The following is a 17,144-nucleotide window of genomic DNA, read 5'->3' on the forward strand; positions in this document are numbered from 1 at the left end:
TAACTCGATATCTCCAAGCGGTCCTGAGGTAAAAGACAGACAAACAGACCTACAAACGCACAACTAAGTCATCTTATACGGGTTCTTTTTTTCCTTAAAAGCTACGGAAAAAACCAAAAAACTATTCAAGAGCTGAATTTTCAATTATCTATAAATTACCTTAAACCATGATATTTATAATAAATGAATAGGCGAAATTTAATAGTTATAGAAAAGAAGACAGAAAAATTGTCACAAACAGAGCAAGGCCACGTCATGATTTTAGTATGTTACAAAATTTTCGCCCTCATATTTATCAAATAATCGCTAAATTCAATTTTGGTATAATGATATTTTAGTACTTAATTAATATGATGCTAAAGATAATAACGTCCAGTTTAATATTAATCCCGAGCGCGAGAAGGAAAAACAAATAAAAGGCGTACCGTTTTGAAATATGAAACCTATTATTTAATTTAATTATAAAAATGTTATAAAATCTGAACTTACGGGAAGAATTTGAAGGCCTTGATCGTGAATCCCCGTTTGGTGAAGGCTTCCTTGATGTCATCTTCAGAAACAGTGGCTCTATAAGAAAAAATAATACGTTGTTTAGTTAGAAATTTTACTTTTACGTTATTGTCACATCTTTAAAGCTAGTACTTTACTAATTATAATACCAACTAAAATTTATGTGTCATATCATATTTTTTTGCTACAAAAAATATAATTAATATAATGTTAGAATCGATATATTAACGACCTAAGATCAAATCTCTACGACCGATTTGAGCCAGACAGGTGGCGGATGATTATGTTGATAATAATCATGATATTGAAATATTTAATTAAATTAATTATTAAGAAGTTTTTTATTTTATTTATTTTTTCAGCTTCACGCTTTATCCCGCATGTAACAGGGTAGGCAGAGGGAGCCGCTCCCCACTTTCCGCTAAATTCTTGAGGTATAGCGTGTTGAGTGGCGGCACTCGACGACGCGCTTTTTCGTTACCAGAGCGAAGACGTGGAAATAAAAATTTAATTAAACATTTCATTTCCTCGACTGGGGATCGAACCCACAACCAATCGGTTTACAGCTACATTTACGCCACACGACTGGCCTTACAATATTTTTATTTTTTGAATTGAGTTTATACGACTATACCCAAATAACAAATAAATTTTAACTTCTGGTTGATTTCCTTTAATAATTATTAATATGGAAAAACTACATATGTATAATACGAGGGATTACCATCGTAATATGATAATTTCACATGATTATAATTGATAGTCTTTATTGAAATCCGTTATGAACTCCACTCCCCACCATGTAGTAAGTATATTAAATATTAATTATTACGTCAATGTTATTCCATTACTAATTTAATTGTAAACTATTGAAATACCTCATTAGTTAGTAATTAATGTTGCTAATCAATCTATTATATTAAGGATTATTCAATTAATAACTTAATTTCGATTATTGTATCTCATTAGTAAATCGATTAAGTGAATCATTTGCAATCGTCCTTTAAATGTAATTGGAGTATTAAATTGAGGTTATATAAATTACAATATTTTACGTCGTATTCACAAATGATTGTCTTTTAATGAGTTAAGTCCTTATTATAAATTCCCTTTATAAATGTGTAAGATAACTTAAATCTGTATATTATATTACATCTTAAATTGTATACATATTTTTTAATATTACATGTATCTACCGATATTTTCAAATATATCTAAATATAACATATATTCCAAACACATTAACCTTCGATTGCTTCGCAGTAGTCTAACAAAAAGCTAAATACACGCCTAATAGAGGTATAACTTACGGAATGTTGGACAGATGTAACGTAGCGCTCGGCGGGTATATGTTCTGATAGTTTTTGCTGCCCGGCTTCTTGAATCTATGGAGAGGGCTCTGAGAATAGTCCCTGAAAGAAAATAATAATTTATAGAACACGTTCAATAATTCCGGCCATTGTGCACAAAGGGATTTATATTTCATTGTAAAATATTGTTTCCAAAACATTATTTTTCCGTTTCGCCTGTGACCGCTCGGTTACTAAATGTGAAGCAATTTTTTTGTTATGTGCCATTCAATCATTTTTATTACAAGAAATAAACTTAGTGTATATAGCTTGTGTTTCAGAAGTATTTGTGTTTATGGCAACCGATAGAAATTGGTAGGTCATTTGATCCCAATTATCATTAAGCTTTTACGGGGAAAATATTTCAACTTAATCAGCGATCTTACATAGTTTTACATTGATTAATTAAAAAACGTATTCGCGTATTAATAAGAAGTTCGCAACGTTCATATAAAATAAATGATATGTGTTTATTTTAATAAAAAAATGGTTGCGATGGCTCGATTTAAGCGGTCAATCGTTTGACTTCATTCCAATTCACACGATTAAGTCTTTTATGCTGTGGCTTGTTCAGGTATCAGATAAAATGTTTTTCATACAACGATCTGCAATTAAATTGCGGTATAAGTATCGTATTTTTTTAACATATTTGCAAAAAAATATAATATATAGGTATGTTGAAATTCTATTTAATATTTAAATTATTATGCTAGTGCTATTTATTGTAACTACTAGGTACTACTATAAAAGCTGATGTTAGGGGCTAGGATGACCTATTAAAATATTCATCCCATTAAAAAGTTTGTTTAGGATACTATGGAAACAAAGCATGTGTGTTATACATTAAATGATTAAAATCTAAAAAAGTGACAGCTTGAACGAAATAGTATTGTAATGCTGATAAGGGTATATGTACATATAAAACCCAGTACTTTATAAGACTCATTTATAAACGTCACGTTTTCAATTCTCGACATAAGGGAGATAACAAAATAAAAATAAATGATTATTAAATAATAAATACATTAACATTAACGGCTTAGTAGTTTTCGAAGTACAAATGAGATCAGGTCATGCATATTAAAACCAGATCGTTTATAAACACATTACTTAGAAAGACCGAAGTCGCTACAAATTATTAAAACTTTATAAAAGCCAAGTTAGTTAGTTTCCATGATTTCTTTTTTGGTTCTAATAATGAAAGTATCTAATGGTAAAATAAAATAAAATTAAGGTATATATCATATAGTAAAAGTAAGTAATTTCTCTATAATATAAAACATTTTTTTTCTTGTGAAACAAAATTGACATGCTGGTCAACAACTGGTGATTAACATTGACGTGATTAACATCGGTTAAATGGAAAAATATCGTGAATTTTTCGCTATGTAAAGACAAAGTACGGCGTTAAGTTCCGCCACTCACGCAAAGTCGCAAAATCTCCGAGGACAAGGGGTCTCGACACTATGTAGTCTCTGCCTACTCTGCTACGTAGAATAAAGAGAAAGGATTAATTTGATATATTTGTGCAATCTTTTGTGCCATTCTGTCAAAAACACTAAAATTTACAATTGCATATAATAATAAAATAAAATATAAATAAGAACATTATAGTAGCAAAATATTGTTTCCGTATAATAATTCTTGTAATTTCGTAGTTCTGTCGCGTATTCTATATTAACATGAAGCACAACCTAATGGGTATAAGTGTAAACATTGCTGAACGACTAAGGCGCTCTCAGTGTGCTAATATATAACAATACTGTTTTGTGTTAGTTGTTGTTATTCGTAATTAGATGAGTTTTGAAATATATGAATTTATTTAAATAATAGACATTAAATTAATAGAAAAAAAATATCGCAAGAACGTAATTGTTATTTATTCACTAAATTATATCTGACATTTAAAAAAAAATCAAAAAAGAAAAGTTTGCTTTATTTGCCAACAATAACCATGTTGTAAATCATATCGTTTCAAGAACTATGAAATAAAAATAATAATTATGACAGTTCTTCAAACTATATCTATCTTTTATTTGTGATATACCTACTCGTGTTCATCACATTTAGTAATTATTAGATATATGAGTAAATACATATTGACTCACTCAACTAAGTAAGCCCAAGTAATCCAAATACTAATATTATATTAATTTCACTTACCGAGTGAGTCCGGCGTCCGGCTGTCCCTCCTTCGGCAGCTGCACAGTCTGGTGCTTGCTGAGCATCACGCGCATCGCCTTCCCGAACACTCGCAGTTTGTCCATGTGAGTCATGGCTGGGTAGCAATAATATGGATTTTAATATTAAAAAAACTTTATGATTAAGTAAATTATATGTACAATTATTGAAAATTAGAGATCTAGGAGTCATTTTTGTATTAAAAGGATCGTAAATTGCTTAAAAAATTACGCTGTATCCCGCACACAACAAGGTGGGCAGAGGGAACCTCAAGTATCGTAATACAAACTTATTTTTTTTATTTTTAATATATATATTTTTGTATATATCTATTATTTATAATAATTTGCAAATTAAGACATTTTAAGCCTATAATTCCGGGACTATTTGAGAATAACAATTATTAATTTAATAGTAATTTAGTGTTAAGTTATAATACACATATTTTACGTAAGCCAAGTAACGGGATGAACACTGAGCAGTTCATTATAAATACAGTACAATTAATATAAAACGACTCCATAGTGCTCGTAACATAAGCCGTTAAATCTCATATGCTCAGATATTGCACTGAATTATTTGTTTCCCGAACTGGTAAAGTAGTGATTACACACTCAACAATACATAATTTAACAAATCATGTTTAAAAAACGTAATAAATTGATCCAAAAATACTTATTTAAACTGAAAGAATATGTAGCTTATCTGCTTTTCTTTTTTTCTAGCCTTCATAATATGGTAAAAGTAGAGAGTAATTTGTAAGTAAATAAGACTTTACTAAATGCACATAAAAATGAATAATTCAACTTATGTTATCATAAGTATAGTGCAAGCGCGTTATTCAGATTTACCACTTCACGCAATATGAAATGTAAGCAGTAGAAAGCTATGATATCCGCATTTCTAAACAAAGAACATCTTTTATAATATACCACCCTTATACGTTAGACAATAAAGTTGAAAATAAAACAATACCTAAATGAGCCTGATGCGGCTCTGCCATTTGAATTAGTGCTGAATCCTTTTTGTTGTAAAGTATCTTCACTCGCTGCACGTCACCATACACGCCTACATTATAAAAATGCATTACAAAACTAAACAACACGTGCTTTTTATTATATTTAACGTATTTTTGTATGGCAGTCTTAAATGTGCTTCTAAAGGTATATTTTTTTATACTTATTAACGAAAATTACTCTGGGACAATAAAAACAGGGAGTCGACTTGAAATTTCGCAAAGTATCATCGTAAAATTTTGAAAGTTTTTTTTATATTGTGCTTAGAAGCAAAGTTGAGACTGCCAGGTTATGATCTAAGTTGATACCTACGGCTAAGCAAGTTACATTTAAACACGCGTTGTTCTAACATTAGAGAGGGGTTTAGTAAAACGAATGAATATAAAATAATGTCGTGAAACTGGAGAGATGGAAAGTAATATAAGAAGAAAACAACTCCAAGCTCTATTATAGGTCACGTTTAAGCTTCCGATTAATGCTTTAGCGGTAGACAGCCCTTGGTTGGTCGGCTGCATTAAGCATAGGTTCTGAACAACTTCAAACATTTACCATGGGGAGCTCCATAAATATGAACATTTAACACTTTTACCGTCATCGTATGAACATTTGGACAACTATATTCAGTATAAACTAATACTATATTTCAATCATTTGTAACTATTACTCATTGAAAACTTGAATAATACAATACGAGAACATACACTAACCTAACTACATCTAAGACTGAAAAACAAATTGTCAAGTTAATAAAGCGTTTAGAATGATCTTAGAATGGATAGTGTTAACAAGCGAAGCTTCGACAAAAAAAGTCATCGGATGCTGTTATCAGTAAAGAATTGAGAATGTTAGTTGACAATTTGTCTTCCAAATTATAGGAACTTAAGTAGGTTTGCCAGATAAGTTATATATAACATATATTCCATTAAGATTACGAGAAAGTTTAGTAAAATGGGTATAAAAAGGTTATGATAGATTGAAACAGTTATTATAATTTAATCAATTAAAATAACATCCCAATTGTAGTATGTCGCGTAAATTAAATCTGGCAAGCCTAGCCTCAGGAGTAATATTAATGTTTTAATATAAAATACGGATTTATGTGCACACGTACCGAAAAGGGTAAATAGAGCGTCAGGCGTGACCATCTAAAACAATAGGAAAGAGAAAAGAGATAGTATTATAAATAGTCGTAAAAGATATCTGATTTTATGTCTATAAATAAATTAGCAACTTATTTTTAAGGAGTTTAAGAATATATAAAATGTAATAGCCTGTAACGCCAAGTTAGTCTTGTTTAATTAGTCCTTTGTATTCGTATCCCGTTTTATTAAGTTCACAGTGGACGTTACCGGCTATTGTGTTAGCATATGCATTTGCCAATAAACATTAAACTACCAAATTGAATCATAAAAATAATGTCTACAGTTTGTGCCTAACGTTACATATTGAACTTCAACTTTTAAACTTACTAAGTATTGCTCTTACATTATAAGCATACATTTGTCTGTTTGTCTTTCTACTCTATATATCATGTGTTGCTATATCATAAAATAATCGGTCGTTTATTAGTAATACTTACCTCTTCGTTCAGATTTGATACGAGCAGTACTGTAGCCAGAGGTAAAGGAGGCGCGGTGAGCGCGCGCAGAGCTGGCGACGCGGGAGTCAGCGTGAGGGCACCGAAAGCGGGAAGGCCGACTCCACCCACTCCCACGCCGTATGGCGATGCCAGACCCGAACTGAGGCCTAGGAACGGTGGTGCCAGTACACCTCCACCTATACATATACATGTTATTTTATAAATTTTGTTAAAATATATTAGAAAAACAAATTTTTAAAGAATTAAATATATGTATTATTTTTTAGTCATGAATTGTTAGTCCACAAAATAGTGAATTACGTATTAACTAAAAGTGTTAATAATAATGGTAAATCTTATGTAGTATGCCCATGTGTGAAAATGGAATTATTATTAATCCTTTAAAACTTGGACCATAGCTTATTATCATAGTTATTTATTAATTCTGGTTAATAAATAACTAATTAATTTACAAGCTTGAGGTAGATATGAGTACATAAAGCACTTTATGAGATATATTTGTTTTATTTCGAGTGATGCTCCTCTACTATTGGATGTAGTTAAATAAAACTCTGTTTAGTTTACTCTACCTCATAAGCATAAAATCCAGCTTAATAATTAATATTTAGTGCTAATCTTATACATAATTAGTTTTATAAAGGCATTTATAAGTGAAATTAAATACTTACTGATGAAGTAATAGAATAAGAAAAATAGGAAATCTTTAGAAATACTTAAATAATATATTTTTTTATATTAGGTTTACATTGTTATTAAAAAGATGTTTTAAATAGGCATTCGATATTAGAAATAAATATAAAACTTATTAAAGTAAAACTGGTCGCATTTCAGCTAACAATGAATCACTCTAGATATAAGCAAAATATATGATTACTTTAAAGAATAATGGTAGGTAGGTAGACGTTGGATTAAGGCATTTGCATATGTGCAAATGCAAATGTGCATAAAGGCCTCTTGGACGGTTAGGTCATTTTTCTTTCTCGAAATGTAAATTTTAAGCGGTTCCCGCCAGAAAATCTGAATACGTACGTCGTAAATATCATTACTACAACAAATTGTAGTATACGGGTAAAAACCGCATTTTTAGAATGTTCCACGAAATTTTAAGAAATATATGTATATAAGTAAATAAGTATTTGAAACAAATATGAAGTGTTCACGACAAAATAGAAGTTAGAAGAAGTCTACTCGTAAAAGTAATAGGAAAACAAAAAGAAAAGAGGATTAACTGGGAAAACGTCGTTTCTTAATGTATATTATTTATAAAATGTATTCTTCAAAAGAAAAACAAAACCTAAAATACAAAAAGTATTATCGCTTTTTATGCAAGAAATGAAACGACAAGAAACCATACAACCATAAGTCCCCTTTTTGTTGGGATCCTAATATACAAAGCGATAGTATACAACAATAAAAGCAACAAATAGGCTTTACAGAAATAATCCTCATATATTACAACCCTCTACGGTGCAATGGGGATTTATGATAAGTTATTAGTCACTGTGGAAACATTTAGAATTGATTATGAATAATAAACAAGACGAGGGAGGGAAGTGGAATAGTGAATGTGCTTTTTTAATATCGCTGTTACGCAAAATATCATAAAACATTAATAAATTAATTCATAAATGTTGAAAAATATAATTTTATGTTAGAAAAATGAAAATGTAAAGAAATACCAAGAGTATTTACACTACAAGATTCAAAATTAATTCGTAGAGACTACATGTGAGTACTACAGAAGTATACAAGTGTGGAAGCTTCCAGGTGTGTGTTCAGTATAAGACTAACTCATCCTGGACGCGAGGGCCAAGGCGAGGCGAGCCCGCAGTGGCGTCAACTCACTGGTCAACAGCTGGTGCGCGTCGCCGTCGCCGGACGGCAGCGTGGGGTTGGTGTAGTCGCGCGACTTGTCGTTGTTGTACTTCACGTTGAGGCAAGTCATCTTCGAGTAGTCGATGCGCAGCGTGCAGCAGCCGTTGTAGATGTTCTGGCCGTCCAGAGCCTGGAAATACACGACTAGTTAGTATCTGTCTTGATAATACCAATTAGTTTTTAGTTTTCCCAACTTAATACAATATGACATAGGCCAGGCATAATACTTTTGTATTTATTCAATTTGATTCCAGCGTCCGTTATTTAAAATATAAATGTACATATTTTTGTTCAGAGAATGAAAACAATGAAGCTTAAAGCTTTCATCGTTCAACAAACGATCAATACTTAGAAAAACTATGCAGAGGCAAAGAAAAATATGACGGTGTCAAAACCTCTACTTTCCTCCGGTGCTACCAATTTGTTTGTCCACAGCGCCTGCGGGCGGCTGATAACACCGCATCGCGATAGAAAAGAGAATTAATTAAAATGCAACAGCACTCAACTCTCTGAGCATTATGCTTGCTTTTCACCGGCACAAAGTGTTACCTGCGCTGCACGATACTTTTATAACAAATAAAATACTAGTAATGTTACGAGTGCTTTTCTGGAAAGAAATAACGTTATCTCTTATTCAAGATCATTAAATCAATTTGCTTCTTACACGCAGGTAACGCGGCCGCGAGGGACCTTCTTCTATCTAATTTAGAAAAGATAAATGTTACTACGGGGATTACTCTCGAGCAGTTTGCTAGCCGCAAATAGACTTTAATTTTTAACTGTTTATCCTTCTTGCAATTTCTTTTGAAACGCTGTCCCGTCGCTTTCGTTAATTCAAACGGTCCAACAATAGTGCCCGTGGCGTTTTCTGTGGCACAGTTTCGTTAGTACCGTCAACTCGCCGATGCCCGCGGCCGGGCCTCGGCTACGATATTATTAATTCAACCAATTAACGTGACTGTTTTGTTATAAAAGGCACACGAATCATTTCAGAAAATTACAATTTTTCTGTTTATACCGAATCAAGTTATTTCGTGAGGTATAAAAACAGAGAAAGATTAAACATTTTTTGTAATAGAATTTTTTCGTTGTTGCTCATTAATTTTTACATTAAATATCTTATAGCTAGTAAAAACACAACTGACTTAAAAAAGGGGCTCGCCCAAACCGTTGATTAAACCGCGCCTGTACTTCCTATAAATGAAGATAAATTTGAATACCTTTTTACAATCCAATAAAAATTTCAGAGACGCAATGAATAAGTAAGAGTTCAATGTCGGAAAGCTGGAATATTGGCTGTAGATTTAATAAATTTCTGCTCTATATGCAAATGCGAACCCCTGATGTGTAGACGTGAATAGATTGGCTCGTTTATAGCTCAACTTATATGGAAATACGAAAAGCACGCAAGAAAGCGTAAAGAAGATCGCTTCGATACGTAATTAGTTTTGTGAAACGTCACACTCGGTCTTGTTGGAAATTGAATGCGTGGAAGTGCGTAAGCGGATATAACTTTGTTTGCCGTGTGGGCTATTATGTATGTAACGTTTAGATGCAAATCACCTCTTTCATTCAAATTAAGATTGTTCTACACAAATTAATACTTAAAATAAGGAAATTTCTATAACAATAGAATATTGTGCAAATAAATTATTATTTGTGTTTAAGAAATACTACAATTTTGAACACGCAACACATAAAAAAATATGGGATTTCATCTCATTTGAGTGAAAATTAAAATTCGTCTAAAGTAATAAATCAGGTTGATTTAACTTTAGATGTTTAGCAACGGGGTAAGCAAGGCTCGGCTAACGGCAAAAAGGCCGTCAGAGCAGCGAGATGGAGCCGTCGTAAGACGTAACAAGTGTCCTCCGTATCTCTTAATCACGTCCCCGGTAATTGTTTTATCTTCAGCTCGTTAGAACACGTTTAAGCAAAGCCTTCTTAGAGAAGGATTAGGTGCGGTCTGCCTTAATCCACCCCCTGTTGCTAATTCTGGCGGTTTTTCCGCGGAGACCAGATAAACGTTTTTGTTGAGGTCCCGAGCTCGCAACGTTTAATATTTATAAGAGCCAACATCGCCCAGATTGCTTCTGTTGCCGGTGCAAGGATTACGTAGACGACAGAATGCATTTGGTTTTTTGCTCGTCGTTAAAATCGTGGAAAATTTTGCAAATGTTATGCTCATTCTATAAATCGGTACTGCTTCACTAGGTTAGTGTTTTCTACAATATCTATAAAAACATACTGTGTCGAATTACAATAATATAATAAATTGTGTATGAATTTATAAAATATTTTCAGATCTTAAACAGGTCGTAAACGTTTAGATTAAATAAAATGTTTAGCTATCAGTTGTACAATTAATAGGAAAACATTGAGAAAAATAAATATCCGAGAAGAAATAACAGAGATACGAGTGCGGTGTTCTTTAATTGATTGTATTAGGCTTGGAAGCATTCGCTCGATTAGTCACAGATAAAGACCACTTATCGGCGACCGGTCTCGGAGCTCCGCCGAAAACAAATACTACTAAGTGCTTTTAACTATTCAAGAAATCCTTTTAACTACAGAACGATTAATAAATTAACAACTTCGGTTCGTTATACCTGCCCTTACTATAAGATAACAAGATTGAAGAATGCTTATATACGAGTATTTATGTATGTGAATGTATTTCATTTTCAAAAAAAAATATCAATCCATATTTTAAAAAAACATACGAATAAATTATCAAATAATATTTGTGTTCCGTGTAATAAATAACATTGCCCAACATATTGCATATTATTATATTATTTAATTCGTACATTTTAATATAGATTTTAATATCAATTTTCAGCTGGATTTATTTTACGGTACATTGTTTTCATTCCATTAGAGAGCGTAATTAATACTCAAGGGTAACTCCTAATTGCGAGTGATAAATATACAACGATCGATGCCGCCATTGCTCAAAAACCGCTCCTTAATACACCCCCAATGAAACTTAATATTAGCAAATGTTAACTATATTATGACATTATGAATAATGAAGTAGTCCACTTTTGTGCCCAAAAGCGTCAATTTTCATTGTCTATGAACACTAGTATTGTTTGCATTGTTTCACCTGTAAATTATAAACAGAGTTACGTAGTACCAAATTCGTCATAAATTATTCAGATGGGCGAAATGAGTGGTGAATTTTAACAGTTATGAAAGTTGACTTATTTATTTATTAGGTTTTGCTACGATAATTGCTTTGAGGTTAACAGTGTTAGGTACTTGCTGGGAACCTTGATCTATTGATAGTACAGATACAAATGGAAACAAACGAGAACCACGATTCGTCTAAGTTTAAACGAGTGTCGAGCTTTAGAAACTTAAAGTAGAACCAGTGGGAATATAATTCTATTAACCTTGTGTTATTTAATTGTTACGCTTGGAAATATAAATTCTTATTAGATGAGAAGTAAGTATAATTAGATTAAATGTGATTTAAATTTTAATAGTGACTGAACGCTGCGCACTCAAGGAAGCGTGAATTATCTCGCTGCAAATATTATTATTTACTTCTTAGAACTCTGGCGAGTCTAGTTTTACTTCTATTTGATTTAGTATGTCCTTTTCATGCTTAAATACTAGATTTAAATCTATTTGTTTGAGTAGAAATGTTTTTTTTATATAATAATAAATTAAAAGTTGGGTATTTGCTATTATTATTATAAATAATCTGGGCGAATTGTAAAGTAAAATATATAATAATAACAGATATAATATTGCTCACAATATAGTGCAATATTTTAGATATAGCTTAAAGAAATATAATTATTCTATTTATGAATATTGGCGTTTTTTCACAATTAAAGTTACATTGTTAAATAACTTTAACTTTTCATTTTTCCATGTTTTAGGTTTACAATAAAGCTCTCCTCTTCTATATCCTTTCACAATATCGAATATACTCAAAGATAAAATAAAAACTAACGAACGAATAACGTAAACTCGACAAAGAAAGCGCAGTATCACATTTTCGACAGATACATTGTTTGAATATGTCCCCGTGTGTGTTGACGGGAAAGCCCCGCTTAGTCGCGGTCGTCGTGCAAAGTGCAATTTTAAAATGTAAACAAAAACCGAACCTTTACCGCCTTCAACCTGTAAACGTTGCCTTGAGTTTCATATTAACGCTGTGCCGTACTAAAAAATAAAACGATGCACCAAACGGTTAGCCTTTCTCGACTTGTCTGTGTTCGAAGGTTTTACGTTTAAATAAAGGCAGTTAAATAATGGAAATCATTTAGTTAAAAGGCATGGTGTTCCCCAATTTTCGAGACAGTGCGTGTTAGGTGGTGGATCTCCGGATCTCCACCCCACTTTTATTCTGTCAGATTGGGAAAATGAAAATATTTTATCTATAAGGTTTTCCCCTCTCTGATAGACGAAGCGTCCCCGAAATCAATTCTCCGAGTGGAGATTGGACATGCGCTACGATTTGGTGATTAGGTATAAATATTAATATGTTACAAATCATTAACGGCAGCTTTTTTCTTAACTACGTTTAAAATATTTTTTACATTTTAAATATCATAATTTTAGATTTTTAATATTATTAATGTGAAAGTTTGTAAAGACGGATTTTTGTTCCGCATTCATACGAAAATTTTGCATAGTATGCCTATAACATTAAGTTTAAGCGGCCAAAGCCAGAAGTGGATCGCTAGTATTACAGTATAAGAACAGTGAAATACTCGATGGTAAATAGAATCTACCTATGCACCGATTGACCCACATAGGAAAACCACAGATCCCCGAATAGGAGTATAAATAATAATACCACAAGGCCAAAGATCAGAACAAAATTAATGAATCACTTAAATGAAAATCACAAAAATAGATCAATCTCTAAAATAAATATGTATTTCCAGGTGATCTCGGTGAAATGAGTGATCGCGCGCGACAGTCGTCGTCGGTTATGGATGGGGAATTAGAACAGAGGCGGTCCGCACTCGCACTCACACTCGCACTCGCACTCGCACTCACTACGAATGAATCATTGCCATCAATCACGTGTATTGATGGAGCACTGTGATTTTGATTAGAAATACACTACCATTTATAGTTTCAGAAAATATTGCGTTCCCTATCATTGCTACTGAAGCTTGGAATTGTCGATTCTATTTTACTTTCTGAAAATGCTATTCAATTTTTATTATGGCCTATGATTCTTTTTGCTTACTTTTTAAAAAATAGATTTGTTTGTTGTTATATCTATATATATATTTTAATAATTATTAACAGATGATATGTTTATTCGCAAAACGCAAGTCGCATATAGCGGTGCCAGAATTGAGCACATTAAGAGCTTACGTTTCGTGTCTGCGCGCATAAGCCGCCTTCTGAAAAGATTTGATGGGGAGGTTAGAGATTTATGTCAAGGATCATAGAGTCGGGGATCGGGGGATTTCAGTGCTCCAACATCCGACTGTGCCCTTTGTGCTTGGAGCACTATCCGGCTTCACTTCACTTTGTACCTCTTACTCCTACTGCCACTTACCTTGCGGGACGTTTCAATTTCATTTTAAGAAATACGCGGCCAGTCCGGCTCCTGAGTATCTAACTCGCATGAGCCAAACTTAAACGACTCAAATGAATACTTCCGTATAAGCTGTAATGCTTGAAACACAAAAGAGCACTTGCCAATTATTGGTGATTTATATTGGCTGCTATAAGCCTGTAGTTTAAATCTTTACTAATGAGAAGTATGTTTGTTGGAACACGTGGTCATTTTACATATACATATCGACATATGTATACCAGTATCTGTGTTCGAATCTATTCATATTAGGTTCATTAGTTTGGTGAATGAAAGCAATATGGCAATTAGCGCGTCAAAATAAGTAAATTAAACTAGTAGCAACATTCAATAGCGGCTGGTACATGTCCTATTACGTGGAACTCCAATCATAGTCGAGTAGGACTTAGCGTTGCTAAGTTTTCACCACTCGGCTTTGCGGTGATATCTCAATTTTCCTAGGGATTCCCCGCCTGGGAGTATTAATTTGTTGCCTGAGCTATGAGATGAAAATTCTAAAATACTTAAGAGTTTCTACGTCGAGCACAGTATACACTTAGATATAGTATAGTATTTTTATTATTAAAATATATTTTATTTAAGGAAAAACACATTTTTAGAAATTTGGAAATATCTTCAACAAAATACAAGACAGTAAAAAATATTAGTATAAGAAAGAAAGTTTTTAAACAAGTCAATCACATTTATATTATTCCTAGATATTTGCTCTCTTAACATTATTTTTCTAGAAAGAAAATTAGTGACACTCTTTCCATTTGAACTTCATACACTCTTCGCTATATTGAACAATTCACATTGCGCTGTTAGAACTCATTCCTACTTTGTAAAAACAAAAGAACAAACTTTTTTTTTCTGCTTCACGCTGCATCTCGAAGTTCTATGGTAGACAGAGAGAGAGTCTAGTGTCAAGACACTCCGCCGAATTCAGGAAGCATTGCCTGTGGCAGAACTAACCCACAATTTCTGCCTCTGCGCCACGACTTGCTTAAATTAACCATTTAAGGAGAGTAGATTTAATTTCATTAATACTAGTCACTGGTCATTTGGTGATACCAAAAGGATAAACAACAAAACTATCGAGTGTAAATTTATCTACAGCGATCCATAACAGTTGTTGAAATGAAAAAAAAAAAATAAAGCCCAATAATTATTATGCCAGCGAACTGAGTTTGCGGAAGCCGCAAAACGAAATTTAATTTGCCCTGAACGCTGCATCAGAAATAAAGTTAAAACAGTCGCTGCAGTAGGCGGCAGTACGCTTAACTTCTAACGCAAATGAATAGCGAATGGGAAAAGTTGGCCTGAGAAAAACGATGCCCCACTCGCGGACCATTGTCGCGCAGAACAACGCCGTTGCGAGCTTACCTTTGATAAGTATGTTATTTAACGTGCAAATAAAGAAGTCCTTATATTATTTTATGTGTGTATGTTCATTGAGTCGCTTTTAAAGGTATATGACATTTAAAAAATGTCTAGTTTTCTTTTAAGAGTTCTCCATTTTTCGCCGAACTCTGGAGGCATTGGATGTTGAGTGATGGAACTCAACGCCGCGCCTTCCTCAACATTTTCGTCGTTCCTTCAACACCAGAGCGAAGAAATATATATTTTCATAATCTACGTACATTTTTCATATATATTGTTAGCAACACTATATAAATATTAAAAGTTTAACGGAACATACAAAACAGAAGTTTATAATAAAGCCGCAGGTTTCTAAAAGCTTAGATGAGATAATACAATTAGAGGCATGAACATAAGTTTCTGGCAAAACTAAGAACAACTATCAATATGAAAGTCTCCGCCGGTCGCGAGTACGCAATCGAAGCTGATAAGAGTTACTCACTTCATTTCCAGATACTCGTAGTTCGAAAGCGAGTCATTAAAGTGAATGAAACGTACAGCAATGAGAACTTTTGTTTTATAGCTTTACTTTACAAACGGTTAAATAAAAAAACAAACAAGTATTCGCTACTCACCGTTTTCGCCATTTGCGCTGACCCGGTGTCTGGGTACTGGATTAGGGCTTGAAATGAATCTGCAAGAGAATTTCTTAGTTATTAAAAGTGCAAGTAAAACTTTTACGAGTACATTTATAATAAATATTTTCTTTTGCTGTTGTAGAATTAATTATTATACCTAAACATTAATTAGTAGATAGTATATATGTCTTGTAAGCGTTAGAATACGGTTAGTTTTGAAGATGAAGACGTAATTAAACACCACTCAAACTATAACATGTTAAGTGGATAGTGACGCGTTCAAAGGTGAAATTGCCGCCCAAGGTGCGTTATTAGATCCTACTTTTCAAGAGTTTGTCGAGTTTCGTCTCAGGTGCACCGCAGCTATTTTATCACAACACTCTAGAGTAAATATGCGAAACAACTTTTATGTAATTTCGCCTCCGACGTGAACTTGAGGAGCATAAATTGATACGTTTACTCCTCGATCCGTGGAAGTTTAGAACATTTTGGCTATGTTACATTAATGTTGTCTTAATAAATTTTCTGCTCTAAAATGCGTCAAGATGATGAATGAGCATTAGGCAGTTTTTAACTAAAAAATTTTTTATTATGCAAATTTTTGATGGTATGTTAATTAAATACTAAATAAACTTATTTCATGCATTAACTTAATTCTCAATCTACAAAAGATACAATTATATTCCGCCGCTCAAAATTAAATGTGGGAAATATGAAGAATTAATAGAAATGAAACAGGTTCCTACCAACATAAAATATAAAAGACAAACATCATAAAAATAAACAAAACATTATATAATAAACAACATTTTATATATTACATATACACTTGGAATGGATTATCTTTTAACAATACCGGGACAAACTTTGGAAAGTAACATACCTACTTTATTAATAATAACGGCTTTTCCTTTTCCCTAACAATTTTCCGAAGCTATAAAGTATAGAATATAGAGCCACTCAAACTCGCCTGAGAACGTCGACGCAAATGAAAAGTAACGCGCTGTCTCCTCATACATAGTTAAATGCTTTTTAAGACTCATATTTTCTTTAGGCCCA

General features: G+C 32.7%; 1 protein-coding gene across 13 annotated transcripts in view; it reads right to left on the reverse strand.

Annotated features, from left to right (window-relative positions):
* heph (polypyrimidine tract-binding protein 1 heph) overlaps positions 1-17,144 on the reverse strand; it is a 316,994-nt gene that overhangs the window by 6,238 nt on the left and 293,612 nt on the right. For 11 of the 13 annotated variants that reach the window (XM_085196823.1, XM_085196830.1, XM_085196821.1 and 8 more), the window contains 8 exons: positions 16,083-16,141; positions 8,448-8,661; positions 6,636-6,832; positions 6,168-6,201; positions 5,016-5,108; positions 4,023-4,137; positions 1,821-1,922; positions 490-567 (listed from right to left, as the gene is read on the reverse strand). In XM_085196823.1, coding sequence (XP_085052949.1) covers positions 490-567; positions 1,821-1,922; positions 4,023-4,137; positions 5,016-5,108; positions 6,168-6,201; positions 6,636-6,832; positions 8,448-8,661; positions 16,083-16,141 — 892 coding nt within the window. The remainder of the gene's footprint in view (positions 1-489; positions 568-1,820; positions 1,923-4,022; positions 4,138-5,015; positions 5,109-6,167; positions 6,202-6,635; positions 6,833-8,447; positions 8,662-16,082; positions 16,142-17,144) is intronic. The other 2 variants (XM_085196828.1, XM_085196825.1) reach the window with 1 other exon arrangement.

Source organism: Heliconius melpomene, chromosome 13 (assembly GCF_056956725.1).
Source record: "Heliconius melpomene rosina isolate 202511_hmr_F chromosome 13, ASM5695672v1, whole genome shotgun sequence".
Classification (NCBI taxonomy): Eukaryota; Metazoa; Arthropoda; class Insecta; order Lepidoptera; family Nymphalidae; genus Heliconius; species Heliconius melpomene.